We start from the raw sequence: 15,778 nt of genomic DNA, 5'->3' as shown, positions 1-15,778 counted from the left end.
TTATTGATAATTAGTGTTGAATGACATCATACGTAGTAATAACTATATTATAAAGTCTAAATTTTCATTATTAGATATCATATTGGGTACCCGATAACCGATCCGAAAATTTAGATACCCGAAGTTTAAGTACCTGAACTTATCGGTTCGGTTAATGAATATCATTTTTAGTGTTATTGTTTATTGGGGATCCGAACTGATAGTGCTAACTATACGGGTACCCGACTTATTCTCACCCTTCCGTTGAGAATAGTTGCTCCTTACCATTTCAGTTCTCCTCTTTTTGAATTCCAAAACCGCCTTTCCCTCTCTCTCTCTCTCTCTCTCTCTCTCTCTCCTCACACTCTTTCAGTCTGTAGTCAATCCCTCGTAAATCCTCTAATACTCTAGACAATGAATCAATACCACGTTTACGAAGCTATCGGCCATGGAAAACACTCGGTAATTTCTACAATCTTACATCTCTTCCATTTTTCATTACCTTGCTTTTATTTTCAATTTTTTTTGAAATTTGAAATTGATAATCAGAAAATGCATCACTATTTCTTGTTGAAATGTGTTTCAAATTTCAAAATTAAGCCCTAATTGCATTTCTAGTTGATTGAATTTTAAGTGTTTGATTAGTTTTTGATGATTCTGGAATTTTGAATTTTGTTGTTTTGTTTAGGCTGTTTATAAAGGAAGGAAGAAGAAGACGATCGAGTATTTTGCTATTAAAAGCGTTGATAAATCTCAAAAGAGCAAGGTTCTTCAAGAAGTAAGTTTGTTTGGGTATTTTTATGTAAATTGATGTTTAATTGTTATATATTGAGCTTTCAATTTAAGTAAATTCTTGTATTATTGTTGCCAAATGCTAAGATGTTTTTTTTCTTGATCCGTAAGCTCGATATCGTATGAAATTGAGAGACATTGGTGGAGTGGTGCTGCATTTGCTTAGTGGCAGATCTGAAAAAAAAATAATTCGTGAAAGCAAAATATAATTTGATAAATATATGAGGTTAACATTCAAGTGTTTGATTTCCCCTCGTGAGGAAGGCTTCCTAATGTTATTTTCCTTACCTTAATAAAAAAAAAAAAATTCAAGTGTTCGATAGTTTTGAATTATACCAAATTTTTTTAAGAACCTCCAATCATACCTAAGTTTAGAAATTTTTAACTGGATCGGCCTTTAATAGAATTATACTTCCTTTGTATTTAATTTGATGGAACACTTGATTTTTCAAGTTTGCCAATGTATATATTCAACCATTAATATTTTAGTTATTAGTAAGTTAAAATTTTAAAAGGTTGTTATGTGAAAAGCATAAATTAAGACGAATCTAACAAGTTTTCACCTGACTACAAATCACTATTGTATATAGTGTGAGTATTGTAACTTTAGAATTGCTTCATCTAAGGAAACGGGGTATCTAAGACTCAAATTTCTTTGTCAAACTATGCCTAACAATATCTATTATTCAATCATACTGTAAATTTTAGTTTACAAATTCTACGAGCAGTGTAATTAAATCTAGAATCGTTATTATCACATCACAAGTTTTTGATGAATATGCTGCCAAATGTAGTGAGTATTAAGACTATTAATTACTAAAGTCTCATGTGACATACAATTGTAATACAACAATAGAAGCAGTATATCTATTATTTGTTTAATCTGCTTCCTGAAATAACTATTTTCATGTTATGTAAAGATTTTATGTTGTTGCTATTGTAGGTCAAGATCCTTCATGCTCTAGATCACCAAAATGTGCTGAAATTTTATTCATGGTACGCCAATCCTGTGCCTTTTTTACTACTAATATTTGAGTATAACTCATATATTTCATACTTACTGTCACAAAGTAAGCAAAAGAAAATTTCATGTTTACTTCAACTGATTAATTCTCTGCACTGTGAATAGGTACGAAACTTCAGCTCACTTATGGTTAGTATTAGAATATTGTGTCGGAGCAGACCTTATGAGCTTACTGCGACAGGTTTGTTTTTTCTCAAATATGTAAACAAAATTATTTGGTAACTCTAAAATAACCTTGTTGGAATTGTTACAATTTAATGATTGCACTTCAGACATTTATTTTGGGCAGATGGGTGGAATAACAATGTTTTATTTTTTGAGAGGCTGTGAGGAATGGCGTAATTTAGTGAAATTGTGTGCTATTCAATTAGTTTTGATCTATCTCTTTTGATCTGATGTTGGGGTTTTCAGGATGAGCATCTTCCAGAAGATTCAATACACGACCTAGCCACTGACATTATCAAAGCTTTGCTGTAAGAAACGCAGTATACTTTGTTTTGAACTGTGGCATTTTATATTTCTCTTATACATTATAAAGATATTTAGTTGGTTGGAATGACTTTTGATTACGACTACACTGCAGGTACTTACATTCAAAAGGAATCATCTACTGTGACTTGAAACCATCCAACATTCTGTTAGATGAGAATGGCCATACAAAGGTAATTGAAGACAAGTTTTCTAGAGAACACATTAATGTAATTGCTTTTATCATACTGATTATTTGTTCCTTCTTGTTATTTGTCATGCAGCTCTGCGATTTTGGATTGGCCAGAAAGTTAAGTGATATATCAAAAACACCTTCATCCTCGGTGCGTTTTCTGCTTTTCCAAGAAGAGTTGACATTTGTGATTGTTCATCTACTTTAATAATCTGTTACTGGTTATTTATTTATTGGTGCTTTTTTCAGCTGCCACAAGCGAAGCGTGGAACACCTTTTTACATGGCTCCAGAGCTTTTTCAAGATGGGGGTGTGCACTCTTATGCATCTGACCTTTGGGCTCTTGGTTGTGTCTTGTATGAATGCTATGCTGGGAGGCCTCCCTTTGTGGGAAGAGAATTTACCCAACTAGCAAAATCTATACTCTCAGATCCAACTCCACCTCTTCCAGGTGACCCCAGCCGTCCTTTTGTCAATCTGGTGAATTCTCTATTGGTGAAAGATCCAGCAGAAAGGATACAATGGACAGAGCTTTGTGGACATGCATTTTGGGGAACAAAAATTTCCCCGGTTTCCTTGCCTCCTCAGCCAGCATTTGATAACATGATTGGGATTACATCTAGACCATATCTCATGGAACGCAATGGTGAAAGACATCCCCATGGAAGAACTCCCCCAAAATCTCGTGAGAAAGAAATCAAAGGATGCTCCAAACAAGATGAGAACAGTAATACAGGGTCCAGAGGCATTGGAACACCTGTTAAAGGTACCACCAGTGGTCGCAAAATTCAAACGAAGAGTGGAAGGGTAGTGGATGATAAGCAAGCCAATCCTTCAAGTGCAAGGGGTGTGAATATTCTCCGTCTTTCAAGAATAGCAAAATCGAATCTACAAAAAGAGAATGAGAAGGAAAATTATCGGAGACCTTTGGCTAATAATGTACAGAATGATGCTGAGATAAAAATAGAGAACACTGATATGGAACTTGACTTTAATGAGAATGATGATGAAGAGACTCAAGATGAGCCTGATGCATCTGATAACTTTTCTTCTACTCCCGAAGGAAACAATTCAACTTCAGATCAGAATCAGGGAATTGAAGAGGAGTCTGATGTATCTAATGTCAGTAATGATATCAGAACACTTGAGGAACCTTCTTCAGATCACAACATATCGGCTACACCACCCAGTGCCAGCCCTCAGTCTAAAAATCCAAGGGGTAAGGCAGCTGTAGTGCCTGCAACGGAATCTGAATCTCCAACAGCTTCAAATGAGCTTTCTGATGTGTTTTGGCATCCATCTGATCTTTCAGTCAGACCTGTTATGCCCAGCAGAAAAGCTACTAAAGTGTCTGAAACGATTCCTTCTCTTCCATTTGATGCACTGCCAGCTTCTGAGTTTGAGAAAATATCTAAAGACCAATTTGACGCTTTCACCAATAAGATTGTAATCATTTTGAATGGGAATGCCAATATTGGAGAGAAGCATAATACAATCCGGTACCTTGAGACATTAAGCAACAATGCTGAAGTTGCTAACATGATTACAAATGGACCTGCAATGCTGGTTCTTATTAAACTCCTTAGACAGTCTAAAGCTTCAGCTTTCAGAATCCAGCTAGTTTCTCTTATTGGGCTGTTGGTTCGACATTCTACATACATTCAAGATGAGTTGGCCAATTCTGGATTAATCAGCTCATTAATTGATAGCCTTAGAGACAGACAAGAAAAGGTGAGGAGATACTCAATGGCTGCTTTGGGTGAATTGCTGTTCTACATATCCACTCAAATTGATCAGACTAAAGACAGAGGTACGGAAAATCAACACAAGGACAGCCGCTCTGCAACTGGGTGGCAGGTAATAAAACTTACTTCATCTCTTCTTGATGCTCTTGGGCTTTATAGATTTCTTTACTTTATGAATCACACATAGTTTGATACTGTCTTTATTTTATTTATTTATATTTTTTCCCAAATGGCCGAACAGGTTCCAAATGCATTGATTTCCCATGTTGTCTCAATGTTGCGCAAGGGGGAGGATGATGTAACCCAAGTGTATGCATTAAGAACTGTGGAAAATATTTGTAGCCAAGGAGCACAATGGGTAGCTCGTTTTACCAGCCAAGATGTTATTAGTAATCTTTGCTACATATTCAGAGCTGTAGGGAAGCAAGAAAGTGTGAGATTAACTGCTGGCTCTTGTTTAGTACGCTTGGTTAGGTTTAATCCCCCCAGTATTCAATCAGTAATTGAAAAGCTCTCATTCAAGGACATCGCAGCTGCTCTTGTAAAAGGCAGTCAACGTGAACAACAAATAAGTCTGAACCTATTAAACATGGCCATGATTTGTAGTCATATGTTTACAAATATAGGCCGTTACCTTATGCCTTTAGTAGAGGATAAGAATCTGGTTCCAAGTCTTGTTTCTCTCATAGAGCAGGGTAATGATGTCTTAAGAGGAAAAGCTCTTGTATTTGTGGCCTTGCTTTGTAAGATTTCTAGAAGGTGGTTGCCTCATTTTTTTTGCAATGCAAAATTTCTCTCCACAGTGGACCGGCTCAGTAAAGAAAAGGATGGTTACATTCATCAGTGCCTGGATGTGTTTTTGCATACTGTGGCTGGTACAATGCCAGGTTTGCTGGATACAATCAGCAATGACATTCAGCAACTTATGGGGGGTAGACGCCATGGTCATGTTGCTGCTCGAGCTACGCCAAAAACAAATATTCATTTGTTTCCAGTTGTCCTTCATCTTCTAGGATGTTCGTCCTTTAAACGCAGAGTTGTCTGTGATCAGGTCCTGCAGCACTTGGCAACCTTGGTCAAGCATGTGGAGTCTCCATTTCAGGTAAGCAGCCTTTCACTGTCTCTTATTATGGAATTTGACCAATATTCTGCTTCACCGAAATTATTTTTTTATTTTGTCTGGAACCTTCAATATATAGAATTATATATAGATCTGGATTTCTAGAGTATGTCTTAATAGTCATTTGAAGTAAGAACGTCTGAATCACAGATTACTCCCTCCATCCCATATTTATTTTGAAACTTGACGTCAGTCATGACACATGTTTCAGGTAAACAGTTATTGTTTGGATTTCAACTGTCCATTGAGAGTAGATGTTTTGGAGATAATCCAAAAGTAGTTTTGATAGATGGTTGTGGGTAATTTATAAATAAATTGAGAGGATGTGAGACCCTAACATATAAGTATTGGGAAAAGAGATGCTTTATAATTGCAGCCTTTTGCAAACTACAAGTATAAAAACTAATTAAAGACAGATGAAAAAGAAGATGGTAAAAATAATTTGGGAAAGAGGGAGTATAAGTAATTAAGTGCACAATGAAATTCCACAAAACATAGAATGTTTTGTTGTTTGTTAACGGTGGATACATTTGGGTTGATAAACACATCTGTTATGACAAATAGCCTAACACAATTGTGTTTTTATATGGATCCATATATCTATATAGTGGACCACATTATCATGCATTTTACTAAGGGTCTATATACCCCATGAACCTTTCCATTTGATGCACTAGTACTAATAATGTTAAATCTATTACATGATGAATTTGCAGATGTATATCTTCCATCCTTGAAAGCTTTAGTAACATGGCATTGATTTCTTGCTTTATGTGCTTCTTTATCGTATACTATGTTTGACTTTGACAGGGAAGGGATGACTTTCAAATAACACTCCTTCGAGTTCTTGAGTCCATTGTGGAAGACCAGTCTCATGTCCTTAAATGGCCTAATGTTTTTATCCGTGAAATTCTCCCAAGCTTGTCTGTTATTTACAAGGGGAACAAGGATGGTGATGCAAGATTTTTGTGCTTAAAGATTTTGTTTGATGTGATGGTTATTTTCTTGGAGGAACAATCAAAAGATGAACAGCAATCTGAGGAATTGAAGTCCATATCTTTAATGCATTTCTTGCCTCTCTATCCCATGTTTGTTGAGGATGAGGACCCCATTCCAGTATATGCTCAAAAGCTGCTTCTGATGCTTATTGACTTTGATCACATCAAGATCATAGACATCTTACACATGAAGACAGTCCAGCGGTGCTTTGAATTCCTTCTTGGGGATCTAGCAAGTGCGAACGTGAATAATGTAAAGCTCTGTCTGGCACTGGCATCTGCTCCAGAATTGGAAACAAAAATCCTCTCTCAACTTAAAGTGGTTCGCAGAGTTGGTAACCTTTTGGAGTTTGTGAGTGCAAGAGAAATGGATGATTTTATGGAACCAACTCTTGGCTTATGTAGGGCATTCCTTTTGCGTTCAGTATATAATAGAAAAGGATCCACTTATTCTGAAGAACCAACTCTTTTGTCGGATTTCTCTGCTGAGGCAAGCACTCCTATAGATCAGCAGCAATGCATAAGAGATATTGCTGACTTTGGCGGCATTGTTGGTGTGTTACTGGAATTGAGTAGGTCTCACGATCCAAATATTGCTGATATAGCATCTGAATGTGTGGTTTTGCTGCTAAGGGTGGCTCCAAGGGAAGGCACTACTAATTTCCTCACCAATCTTCCAAAGGTTGGTGCTATCCTCGAGTGCTGGCAACAGGGAATTTCTCACTTATTGGTGCAGCGAGTGCTACATGCTCTTGGTTACTCCTGCATGCAATACTTTTCACATGCTATGATATTATCGATGGCTGGTTCAGAGATATCTAAACTCAAAATCATTGTATCTGAGATTAAGAAATCAAGTATATCTGCACTAGTAGGTGCAGCTTCTATTGTAGCCCCTGAGTTGGATCGGCTTCCTCGCTGTCATTGAATTCAAGCTTTTTTAGAACTCTTTCGTGTTAGCATTTTTTCTAATCTGGCTTTACGTGTATTCAGTTTTGCTTGGATTTGGGGAAAGTGTCCCTTACTGAAGATTACCTTATTGTCATTCGAGTAAATAATATGAAGAACTTACATATCTTTATACTTAGTATATTTTTGCATGCCAATCTGAATATGCTATATGAAATTTGATATCAATATTTTCCGTAGTAAAAATCAGATTTGCTGAGTCAGTTTTACCATATTTTACAAATTAAAGATTTACAACAATTTATAATTCAACCATTTTTCTTACAAATTATTTTCTTATAACAAGTATTATTAAAAAAAATTAAATAGTAGATTTTAAGTTGTATCCGTACGACCGTATGTATGATATGCAATATGTCAATATGAATATAGTTTTAGTATTTTATAAGTATTTGCTTAATTTTCTATAAGTGGTTACAAAAATACTAATTGATTTTAAGGTGTGTTTAGATTGAAGGAAATGGAGGGAAAGGAAGGGAAGGGAAATGGAAAGATGTGATATCTTTTATTTGGATAACAAATGAGGAAGGAAGGGAATTGGAGGGGAGAGAAATGGAGGCGATTTACAAAATTAATGTAATTTTAAAACTTAATTACATTTTTGGGTTGGAGTATAATTTAATTACAAAATTAGTGTGCACGTAGGCTTGGTAAGAGGTTTGTTTTTTATTTTTTCTATTTATTTATTATTTTTCAAGGCCAAACCACTATTATCTACCGAAACCGCTACCTAAATATTTAACAAAACAGCTATCTAACTTCTTTTTATGATATAAGTGTTTTCTTCTTCTTTTTTTCCCTTGGAAGGAATTTACTTCTTTTATAGCTTCACAACAAACAGGAAAAAAAAAAGCGCAGAGTAAAACCATTGCAAAGCAGTTTGGCTTCCCCTAGCAGTCCCTCCATCGAGTAGCCCACTAACAAGCAGCCCCGCCACCAAGCAGCCTCGCCACCGAGCAGCCTACCTGCGATGAACAGAGTCGTCAACTACACTTATTATTGCCGCGATGAACAGAACCGTCAACTACACTTATTATTGCCGCCGTCATTAAGCTATCACCCACAGTTTTAAAAAAAAAAAACAAAAAAAAAAAGGTTTATTTTTGCCCTAATTTTCTTTCTTAATTTATTGTTTGTTAAAATCAATTACCTTGTTGCATCATGTTGTCAAAATTAGTATTATTTATCCAACAAAAAGATGAATTTTACCATGAAAATCATTCAAATTATGTTGTAGGATTGATTGATTGATTTATTTATTTAATTTTTTGGAATAAGGTTAAGCCCATACCGTTTTTCATAATATTTTTGTATGTTGTATGAATTTTTAAAATTTTTAGAAGCATGGTAGGATTGTGTGATAATCTTGTTTGATTGGACTAAATTTGTAATTTTGATTTGCAATGTTGCTCAAATTTTTTAGAAGTGAGATAGTGATTTTGTTTAATGATTTGGACACATAGCGGTTTTGTTAAATATTAAGATAACGATTTCGGTAGATAATGGTGGTTTTGCCTTGAAAAATAATAAATAAGCAAAAAAATAAAAACAAACTCTTAATAAGCCTGCGTAGACACTAATTTTGTAATTAAGTTTTACTCCAACCCAAAAATTAATTAAGTTTTAAATTATTTTTGTAAACCCTTTGAGAAATGAAGGGATTAAATTGTAGGAAAATGATCCTCCAACAATTGATAGATTTGGAAGGAAAACTCATCATTCTTCCCTCCCCTCCTCTTCTCCTCCCTCCCCTTCTTTTCCTTCCTCTTTCTTTATCCAAACACACTGTTAGGAGGAAAAGATTGCATTACACTAATTATTATTTTTTCTTAATACTCTGTATAAAATATGTGTAAGATTAAGAGTAACCCGTAACATTTAACTTAAATTTATATATATATAATGGTAAATTAGGAACAAAAATATTATAGTGAATGAATATTTTCTGAGATGATTTGGGAAAAGTACGGGAATTGTTTTAACCAGACATAGACACATGCCATTGTTTTTATTCACTTTTAGTATATTCTTATAGATTGGGTCATTCACTCATTTGTCATTGTTTCATATACTAGTTTTACTTTTTGTTTATTTCCTTAAATGAATTCAAATACAAATCAAGTTGTAGCAAGATGTAATATAGAATAAATCTTAAGGAAACTTGACAGCAAATAAGTTTCTTGATCCATCTTAAGAAGAGCAAAAATGTATTAAGAAAAATATACAATGTACATAAAAACATAATTGACTCCAAATTATTCTCTTTTCGTTCCTTTAAGTTCTTCTCATATTTTATATGGGAGGAATAAAGAAAAGGAAATTTGAAAGAACTGAAAAACAAAGATTCATGATAGATAATAAATGCTGACATATTAGTCAGCAATCCATATTAACTGAAATTGACCAATAAGCATTTAAATAATTTCAGATTGCGGATTACACTTCTAAAATTTCAACTTTTGCCAAACTTTTACTACTTCCATAACATAATCAATTGTGTTGAGAAACATGATTGAATTGAACTTCACATGTGACTAAGTACAGTAATTTGTATAAAGTACAATAATGTATATTATTGTATTCAATTATTTTGGCTATATAAATGAAAGTTCACTTATTGTGAACTTAAGTTGAAAAACAAGAAAAGAGTTTTCCTACCATTCTACTACTTACTTCCTATCTTCATCCCTTCACTGATAAATATCTTACCATCAGTAAAATATTTTTAACACGTTATCAACACCAGTTTTCAGTCAGGTATATTTTACCTACTTCTAAAAATTTATAACAAATAATACTATCTACTTCTAAATGTTTCGAGGAGTATGCTCTATAGTTGCCCATATTTGGGATCCTCTATACCAGAAACTCAAACATTTACTGTATTATATATACCTCAAAACAACGGTGAAAGTTCTCTTACTTGTGAATTCATTACTATCATCTTTTGTTTTATACATGTTGATGTTTCTTTGTTTGATTCATGTTGATATTACATACTCATTTTACGTAAATTTTGATCTTAGTTATTATAATTGCTAAGTAGTAACTTTGCATGCATATTATTAACTAGATTAACAAAAAGATGCAGCCTTTTTATACTTATTATTTTTCTTACTTTTACATACTTTTTTGTGTTTCTTTCCGTTTTCGAACCGATGATCTTTTATAGATATTAGGGCTCTCGGACCACTATGGCTTGCATTCCCAGTGTGATAACCTTTTACAATTATAAATATATATATTTAGACCATAATTTTTGTCAGTATATTAGATTGTTATATGATATTTTTATAGTTGTACAGAACAGTAACGGATAAACCTACCTCTATAAAAGATGGATTTTTCCCCCAATTTCACCACAAATCCTTTATCTCTTCCCACTTTTTATCCAAAAATCACCTAAAAAAAAATTTTTTTTTTCACCCCCTTCTTCTCCGATATGTTCCCCGACGACGGCAACCAAAACACCCACAACTTCACTTTTGAGGAAGATTTAATGAAGATAAAACAATATTTCCTTCTAATTACGGCGCTTGTAATTTTATTAGTAGCAATATTAATTTTTGTCATTATGTATAAGTAAAACTCACTTATTTTGTCGTTTTAGTATATTAAAAGCTTGTTTTTGTTTTATTATGTATGTTTGTTGTTATTAATCATCATTGTATAATATTACCTTTATCATTATAATTATTGTTACTACTGTCATTGTTGTCGTTTTGCTGTTTTTTTTGCAACTAACATGATTAGTTTTTGTCTAATCATATAATTACTCACAATAATAAACCAAGGGGGAGAAAAGACTATATTACTTATGGTTTATTATTATTAAATTTAATTATCACGTGTCTTATTAACTTAAATATAAATATGGAAGAACTAAACATGTGAGTTGTACATATAATTTGTTATTATAATCTAATTATCACGAAATTTGTTGTAGCTAAAATGGGAGACCTTATGAAAAGACAGTTCAGCATCTTAGATTTATCTGGAAAGAAATTTCTGGAATGGAAAGTGGACGCAATGATGAATTTGAAAGCTCAAGGCTTGGAGCACACTGTTAAAGAAAATAAAAGTCCCCCTGGTCAAACAACTGATACTACCACTTCTGCAATGACGGTTGAAAAACCCATTACCGAACAAGAAAAGGCAAAAGCCTTAGTGTTACTAAGGCATCATTTACATGAAGGCTTTAAAACTGAGTACATGATGGTTGAAGATCCCAAAGAATTATGGGACTGCCTTAATGAAAGATTTGGATACCACAAAAGGGTGCTCCTTCCTAAGGCATTATTTGACTGGACAAATTTACGGTTCCAGGATTTCAAATCTGTAATAGATTACAATTCAACCATACATGAGATAGTATCTATATTGAGATATTGTGATCATCTAGTCACCGATGAACAAATGATTGAAAAAACACTCACTACCTTTCATGCAAGCAACATACTGTTGCAAGAACAATATCGTGAAAGAGGTTTTAAGAAGTTTAATGAATTAATGAGTGTATTGCTTGTTGCGGAACAAAATAGCGATCTTTTGTTGAAAAATCATAATCTCAGACCAACTGGGTCTTTGGCCACTCATCATGAGGCAAATGCAACAAATTCCTATCCACCCGAGTCAAATGCTACAAGAAGAGGTGGACGTGGAAATTACAATGGCCGTGGAAGAGGCCGTGGAAATTATCGCGGACGCGGCCGTGGTCGTGGTAGAAATAATTTTCAAAGAAACAGTAATTTCAAAAATTTTGAAAAACAGAAGGGACAGTTATCTGGAAGCCACAAACAAACTCTTTCGAAAGGAAAAGACACATGTTACAGATGTGGCATGACAGGACATTGGGGACGTACTTGTCGAACGGCCAAACATTTGGTAGACCTTTACCAGGCTTCTGTAAAAGGCAAAGAGAAAAATGCAGAAGCAAATTATGTTAATGAGGAAAATGCTCCTTGGCCCAGCCTTGATGTGTTTGATTATTTCATGGATAATGCTGAAATTGGAAATGATTTCATTCTTGGAGAAAACAACAATACTTAGGTTTCTCATCTACTAATGTAACATATGCTATGTTTTAATGTATTTTCTTAGTTCCCTGTATTTTAATGTACTTTTAATCTCTATCATCAATAAAAGTTTGTATGATATTATTCTAAACTAATCTCAAATTTATTTTATGAAGATATGGATCTACCTGAAGTTAGTTCCGAATATCAATGCCTTTTGGACAGTGGAACAACGCACACTATCTTAAAAGATAGAAATTATTTTTCACAACTAAAGTTGTTTCAAGCAAATGTAAACACCATTTCCGGGTCAGCTAAATTAATTGAAGGATCTGGAAAGGCTTGTATAATGCTTCCAAATGGAACAAAATTAATAATCAATAATGCTTTATATTCGAGTAAATCTCGAAGAAATCTCATAAGCTTTAAAGATGTACGCCAAAATGGCTATCATCTAGAAACAATGACAACAAATCAAAAAGAGTATATATGCCTCACGGCAGAAAAACATGGCAAGAAACATATATATGAGAAATTGCCAGCATACTCTTTGGGGTTATATCGTATAAACATACGACCCGTGGAAATCAATATGGTATCTAACCAGAAGTTAGATGACAAACAATTGACTATTTTATGGCATGATCGTTTGGGACATCCAGCAACTGGGATGATGCAAAGAATAATAGCACATTCAGTTGGACATTCAATAAGAAATGTCAAAATTCCCCGATCAGATGAATTAACATGCTCTGCATGCTCACTTGGCAAATTAATAATAAGGCCATCTATGAACAAAATTGCTACTGAATCTCCAAAATTCTTGGAAAGAATTCAGGGAGACATATGTGGGCCAATTAATCCAGCATGTGGACCATTTCGATATTTCATGGTTTTAATTGATGCCTCTACACGATGGTCACATGTTAGTCTACTTTCAAGTAGAAATGTTGCCTTTGCAAAATTACTTGCCCAAATCATCAAATTAAGAGCACAATTCCCAAATCATACAATAAAGAAAATAAGACTTGACAATGCTGGGGAATTTACATCCCAAACATTTAATGATTATTGTATGTCAATTGGAATTGATGTTGAACATCCAGTAGCTCATGTCCATACACAAAATGGTCTAGCTGAATCACTAATTAAGAGATTACAATTGATTGCAAGACCATTATTAATAAGATCAAGATTGCCATCATCTGCTTGGGGACATGCTATAATACATGCAGCAGTGCTAATTAGATTGAGACCTACAACTTATCATAAATTCTCACCACTGCAACTTGTTTGTGGTCGAGAACCAAGTATCTCACATTTAAAAATCTTTGGTTGTGCTGTATATGTTCCCATTGCTCCACCCCAACGAACAAAAATGGGTCCACAAAGAAGGCTGGGAATTTATGTCGGGTTTGAATCCCCCTCTATAATTAAATATCTTGAACCATTGACTGGTGACTTATTTACGGCTAGATTTGTGGACTGTCACTTTAATGAAACAGTATTCCCAGCCTTAGGGGGAGAGAAAGTGGACCCACGTAAGAAAGAAATTGAACTCATTTGGAATGCAACACAACTGTTGATGTTAGACCCACGAACAAATATGTGTGAACAAGAAGTTAAGAAAATTGTTCATTTACAAAGTGTTGCAAATCAATTGCCTGATGCATTTGTAGACACAAAGAAGGTGACAAAATCACATATACCAGCAGAAAATGCCCCTGCACGTATTGAAATCCCAACTGGTAATAAGGCCATAGAAAATGAATCTCAGGCACGCAGAAAGCGTGGAAGACCACTTGGCTCAAAAGATTCTAAGCCAAGAAAATTGAAAAGATTGGATGGAAAGAAAATGAGACTAATGATGTTCCCCCATCAGAAGGTCAAGAAAAACCAAATGTGGATGAAAGTAAAGAAAATGATGATAATCCAAAAGGGGACGAACAAGAAGAAAACCCTACGGGGAATGAACAAGATGTTCAAAACATCGATAACAATGAAATTTCAATGAATTACGTCTCTACAAAGACTCAGTGGAATAGGAAAGATGTTATCGTTAATGAAACATTTGCAAATTCCATCGCAATCGACATCGTGTCTGATGAAAATGATGTTGAACCAAGAACTGTAGAAGAATGTCGATGTAGGAGTGATTGGCCAAAGTGGAAGGAGGCAATGCTGGCTGAGTTAAAGTCACTTGAAAAACGAGAAGTTTTTGGGAAAATAACCCTTACACTAGCAGGTGTAAAACCCGTTGGATACAAATGGGTATTTGTGAGAAAACGTAATGAGAAAAATGAAATAGTTAGATACAAAGCAAGACTTGTAGACCAAGGATTTTCTCAAATTCCAGGGATTGATTATGAAGAAACATATTCTCCAGTGGTTGATGCAACTACATTAAGATTTCTGGTAAGTTTGACAGTCACAAAAGGACTGCAAATGCGATTAATGGATGTAGTGACTGCGTATTTGTATGGGTCACTCGATACGGACATTTACATGAAAGTCCCCGAAGGACTAAAACTACCAGAAAAACACAAGCCTAGACAACTGCTTTCCATAAAACTAAAAAGGTCACTTTATGGATTGAAACAATCTGGAAGGATGTGGTACAACCGTCTGAGTGAATACCTTATGAGAGAAGGATTCAAAAACAACCAAGTTAGTCCCTGTGTTTTCATAAAGCGATCACAATCAGGATTCACTATCATTGCAGTTTATGTTGATGATTTAAATATCATCGGAACCCCAAATGAACTCGAGAAAACTGCAAAATACTTGATGAAAGAATTTGAGATGAAAGACCTTGGGAAAACTAAATTTTGCCTTGGACTAAAAATTGAGCACTTGAGTCATGGCATTTTTGTCCATCAATCAAACTATACAGAAAGAGTTTTGAAACGTTTCTTCATGGACAAAGCAACCCCAACCAACTTCCCAATGGTTGTTCGTTCTTTGAATATGAAAAATGATCCATTTAGACCCCGAGAAGAAAATGAAGAGATTTTGGGTCCAAAAGTACCATACTTAAGTGCAATTGGAGCCTTAATGTACTTAGCTAACAATACTAGACCCGACATAGCTTTCTCTGTGAATTTGTTAGCCAGGCACAACAATGCACCAACATATAGGTATTGGAAGGGAGTTCGACACTTACTCCGGTACCTACGAGGGACACAAGACCTTGCTTTATATTACCAACCAAAACAAGATGCTGCTCTCATTGGGTATGCAGATGCTGGATACTTATCAGATCCTCAAAATGCCAAGTCACAAAATGGATATGTGTTCACTTATGGCGGCACTGCAATATCATGGAAATCAACAAAGCAGACATTGACCGCGACATCATCAAATCATGCAGAGTTGATAGCCCTCTATGAAGCAGGACGGGAATGTGTGTGGCTGAGGTCGATGACCAGTAATATCCAAAAGGAGTGTGGAATGAACACAATAACAGAAGACCCAA

The 15,778-nt window shown here is 34.8% G+C and overlaps 2 protein-coding genes across 2 annotated transcripts; both read left to right on the top strand.

Annotated features, from left to right (window-relative positions):
- Positions 1–228: 228 nt before the first annotated feature.
- LOC110728722 (serine/threonine-protein kinase RUNKEL-like) lies at positions 229–7,406 on the top strand. Its single transcript, XM_021908367.1, has 10 exons — positions 229–441; positions 668–757; positions 1,715–1,767; positions 1,901–1,976; positions 2,207–2,268; positions 2,379–2,457; positions 2,548–2,607; positions 2,706–4,313; positions 4,443–5,303; positions 6,132–7,406. The coding sequence occupies exons 1-10, from the start codon at positions 394–396 to the stop codon at positions 7,245–7,247; spliced, it is 4,053 nt and encodes a 1,350-aa protein (XP_021764059.1). The 5' UTR covers positions 229–393; the 3' UTR covers positions 7,248–7,406.
- A 3,833-nt stretch (positions 7,407–11,239) lies between these two features.
- LOC110728757 lies at positions 11,240–12,337 on the top strand. The gene is made up of 2 exons (XM_021908406.1): positions 11,240–12,032; positions 12,135–12,337. The coding sequence occupies exons 1-2, from the start codon at positions 11,240–11,242 to the stop codon at positions 12,335–12,337; spliced, it is 996 nt and encodes a 331-aa protein (XP_021764098.1).
- The last annotated feature ends 3,441 nt before the right edge of the window (positions 12,338–15,778 follow it).

The sequence above is a fragment of the Chenopodium quinoa genome, unplaced genomic scaffold (genome assembly GCF_001683475.1).
Source record: "Chenopodium quinoa cultivar QQ74 unplaced genomic scaffold, ASM168347v1, whole genome shotgun sequence".
Classification (NCBI taxonomy): domain Eukaryota; kingdom Viridiplantae; phylum Streptophyta; class Magnoliopsida; order Caryophyllales; family Amaranthaceae; genus Chenopodium; species Chenopodium quinoa.
The sequence above is the reverse complement of the archived record's forward strand: the minus strand, read 5'-3'. Positions and strand labels throughout refer to the sequence as shown.

What these genes read in the sequence shown, in the direction of transcription:
- LOC110728722 (XM_021908367.1), top strand. Translation starts at nt 394, where the DNA reads ATGAATCAATACCACGTTTACGAAGCTATCGGCCATGGAAAACACTCG. An exon ending in GTGCTGAAATTTTATTCATG is followed by an intron (nt 1,768 to 1,900) that starts GTACGCCAATCC and finishes CACTGTGAATAG; the next exon opens with GTACGAAACTTCAGCTCACT. An exon ending in TTATGAGCTTACTGCGACAG is followed by an intron (nt 1,977 to 2,206) that starts GTTTGTTTTTTC and finishes TGGGGTTTTCAG; the next exon opens with GATGAGCATCTTCCAGAAGA.
- LOC110728757 (XM_021908406.1), top strand. Translation starts at nt 11,240, where the DNA reads ATGGGAGACCTTATGAAAAGACAGTTCAGCATCTTAGATTTATCTGGA. An exon ending in AAATAATTTTCAAAGAAACA is followed by an intron (nt 12,033 to 12,134) that starts GTAATTTCAAAA and finishes GTGGCATGACAG; the next exon opens with GACATTGGGGACGTACTTGT.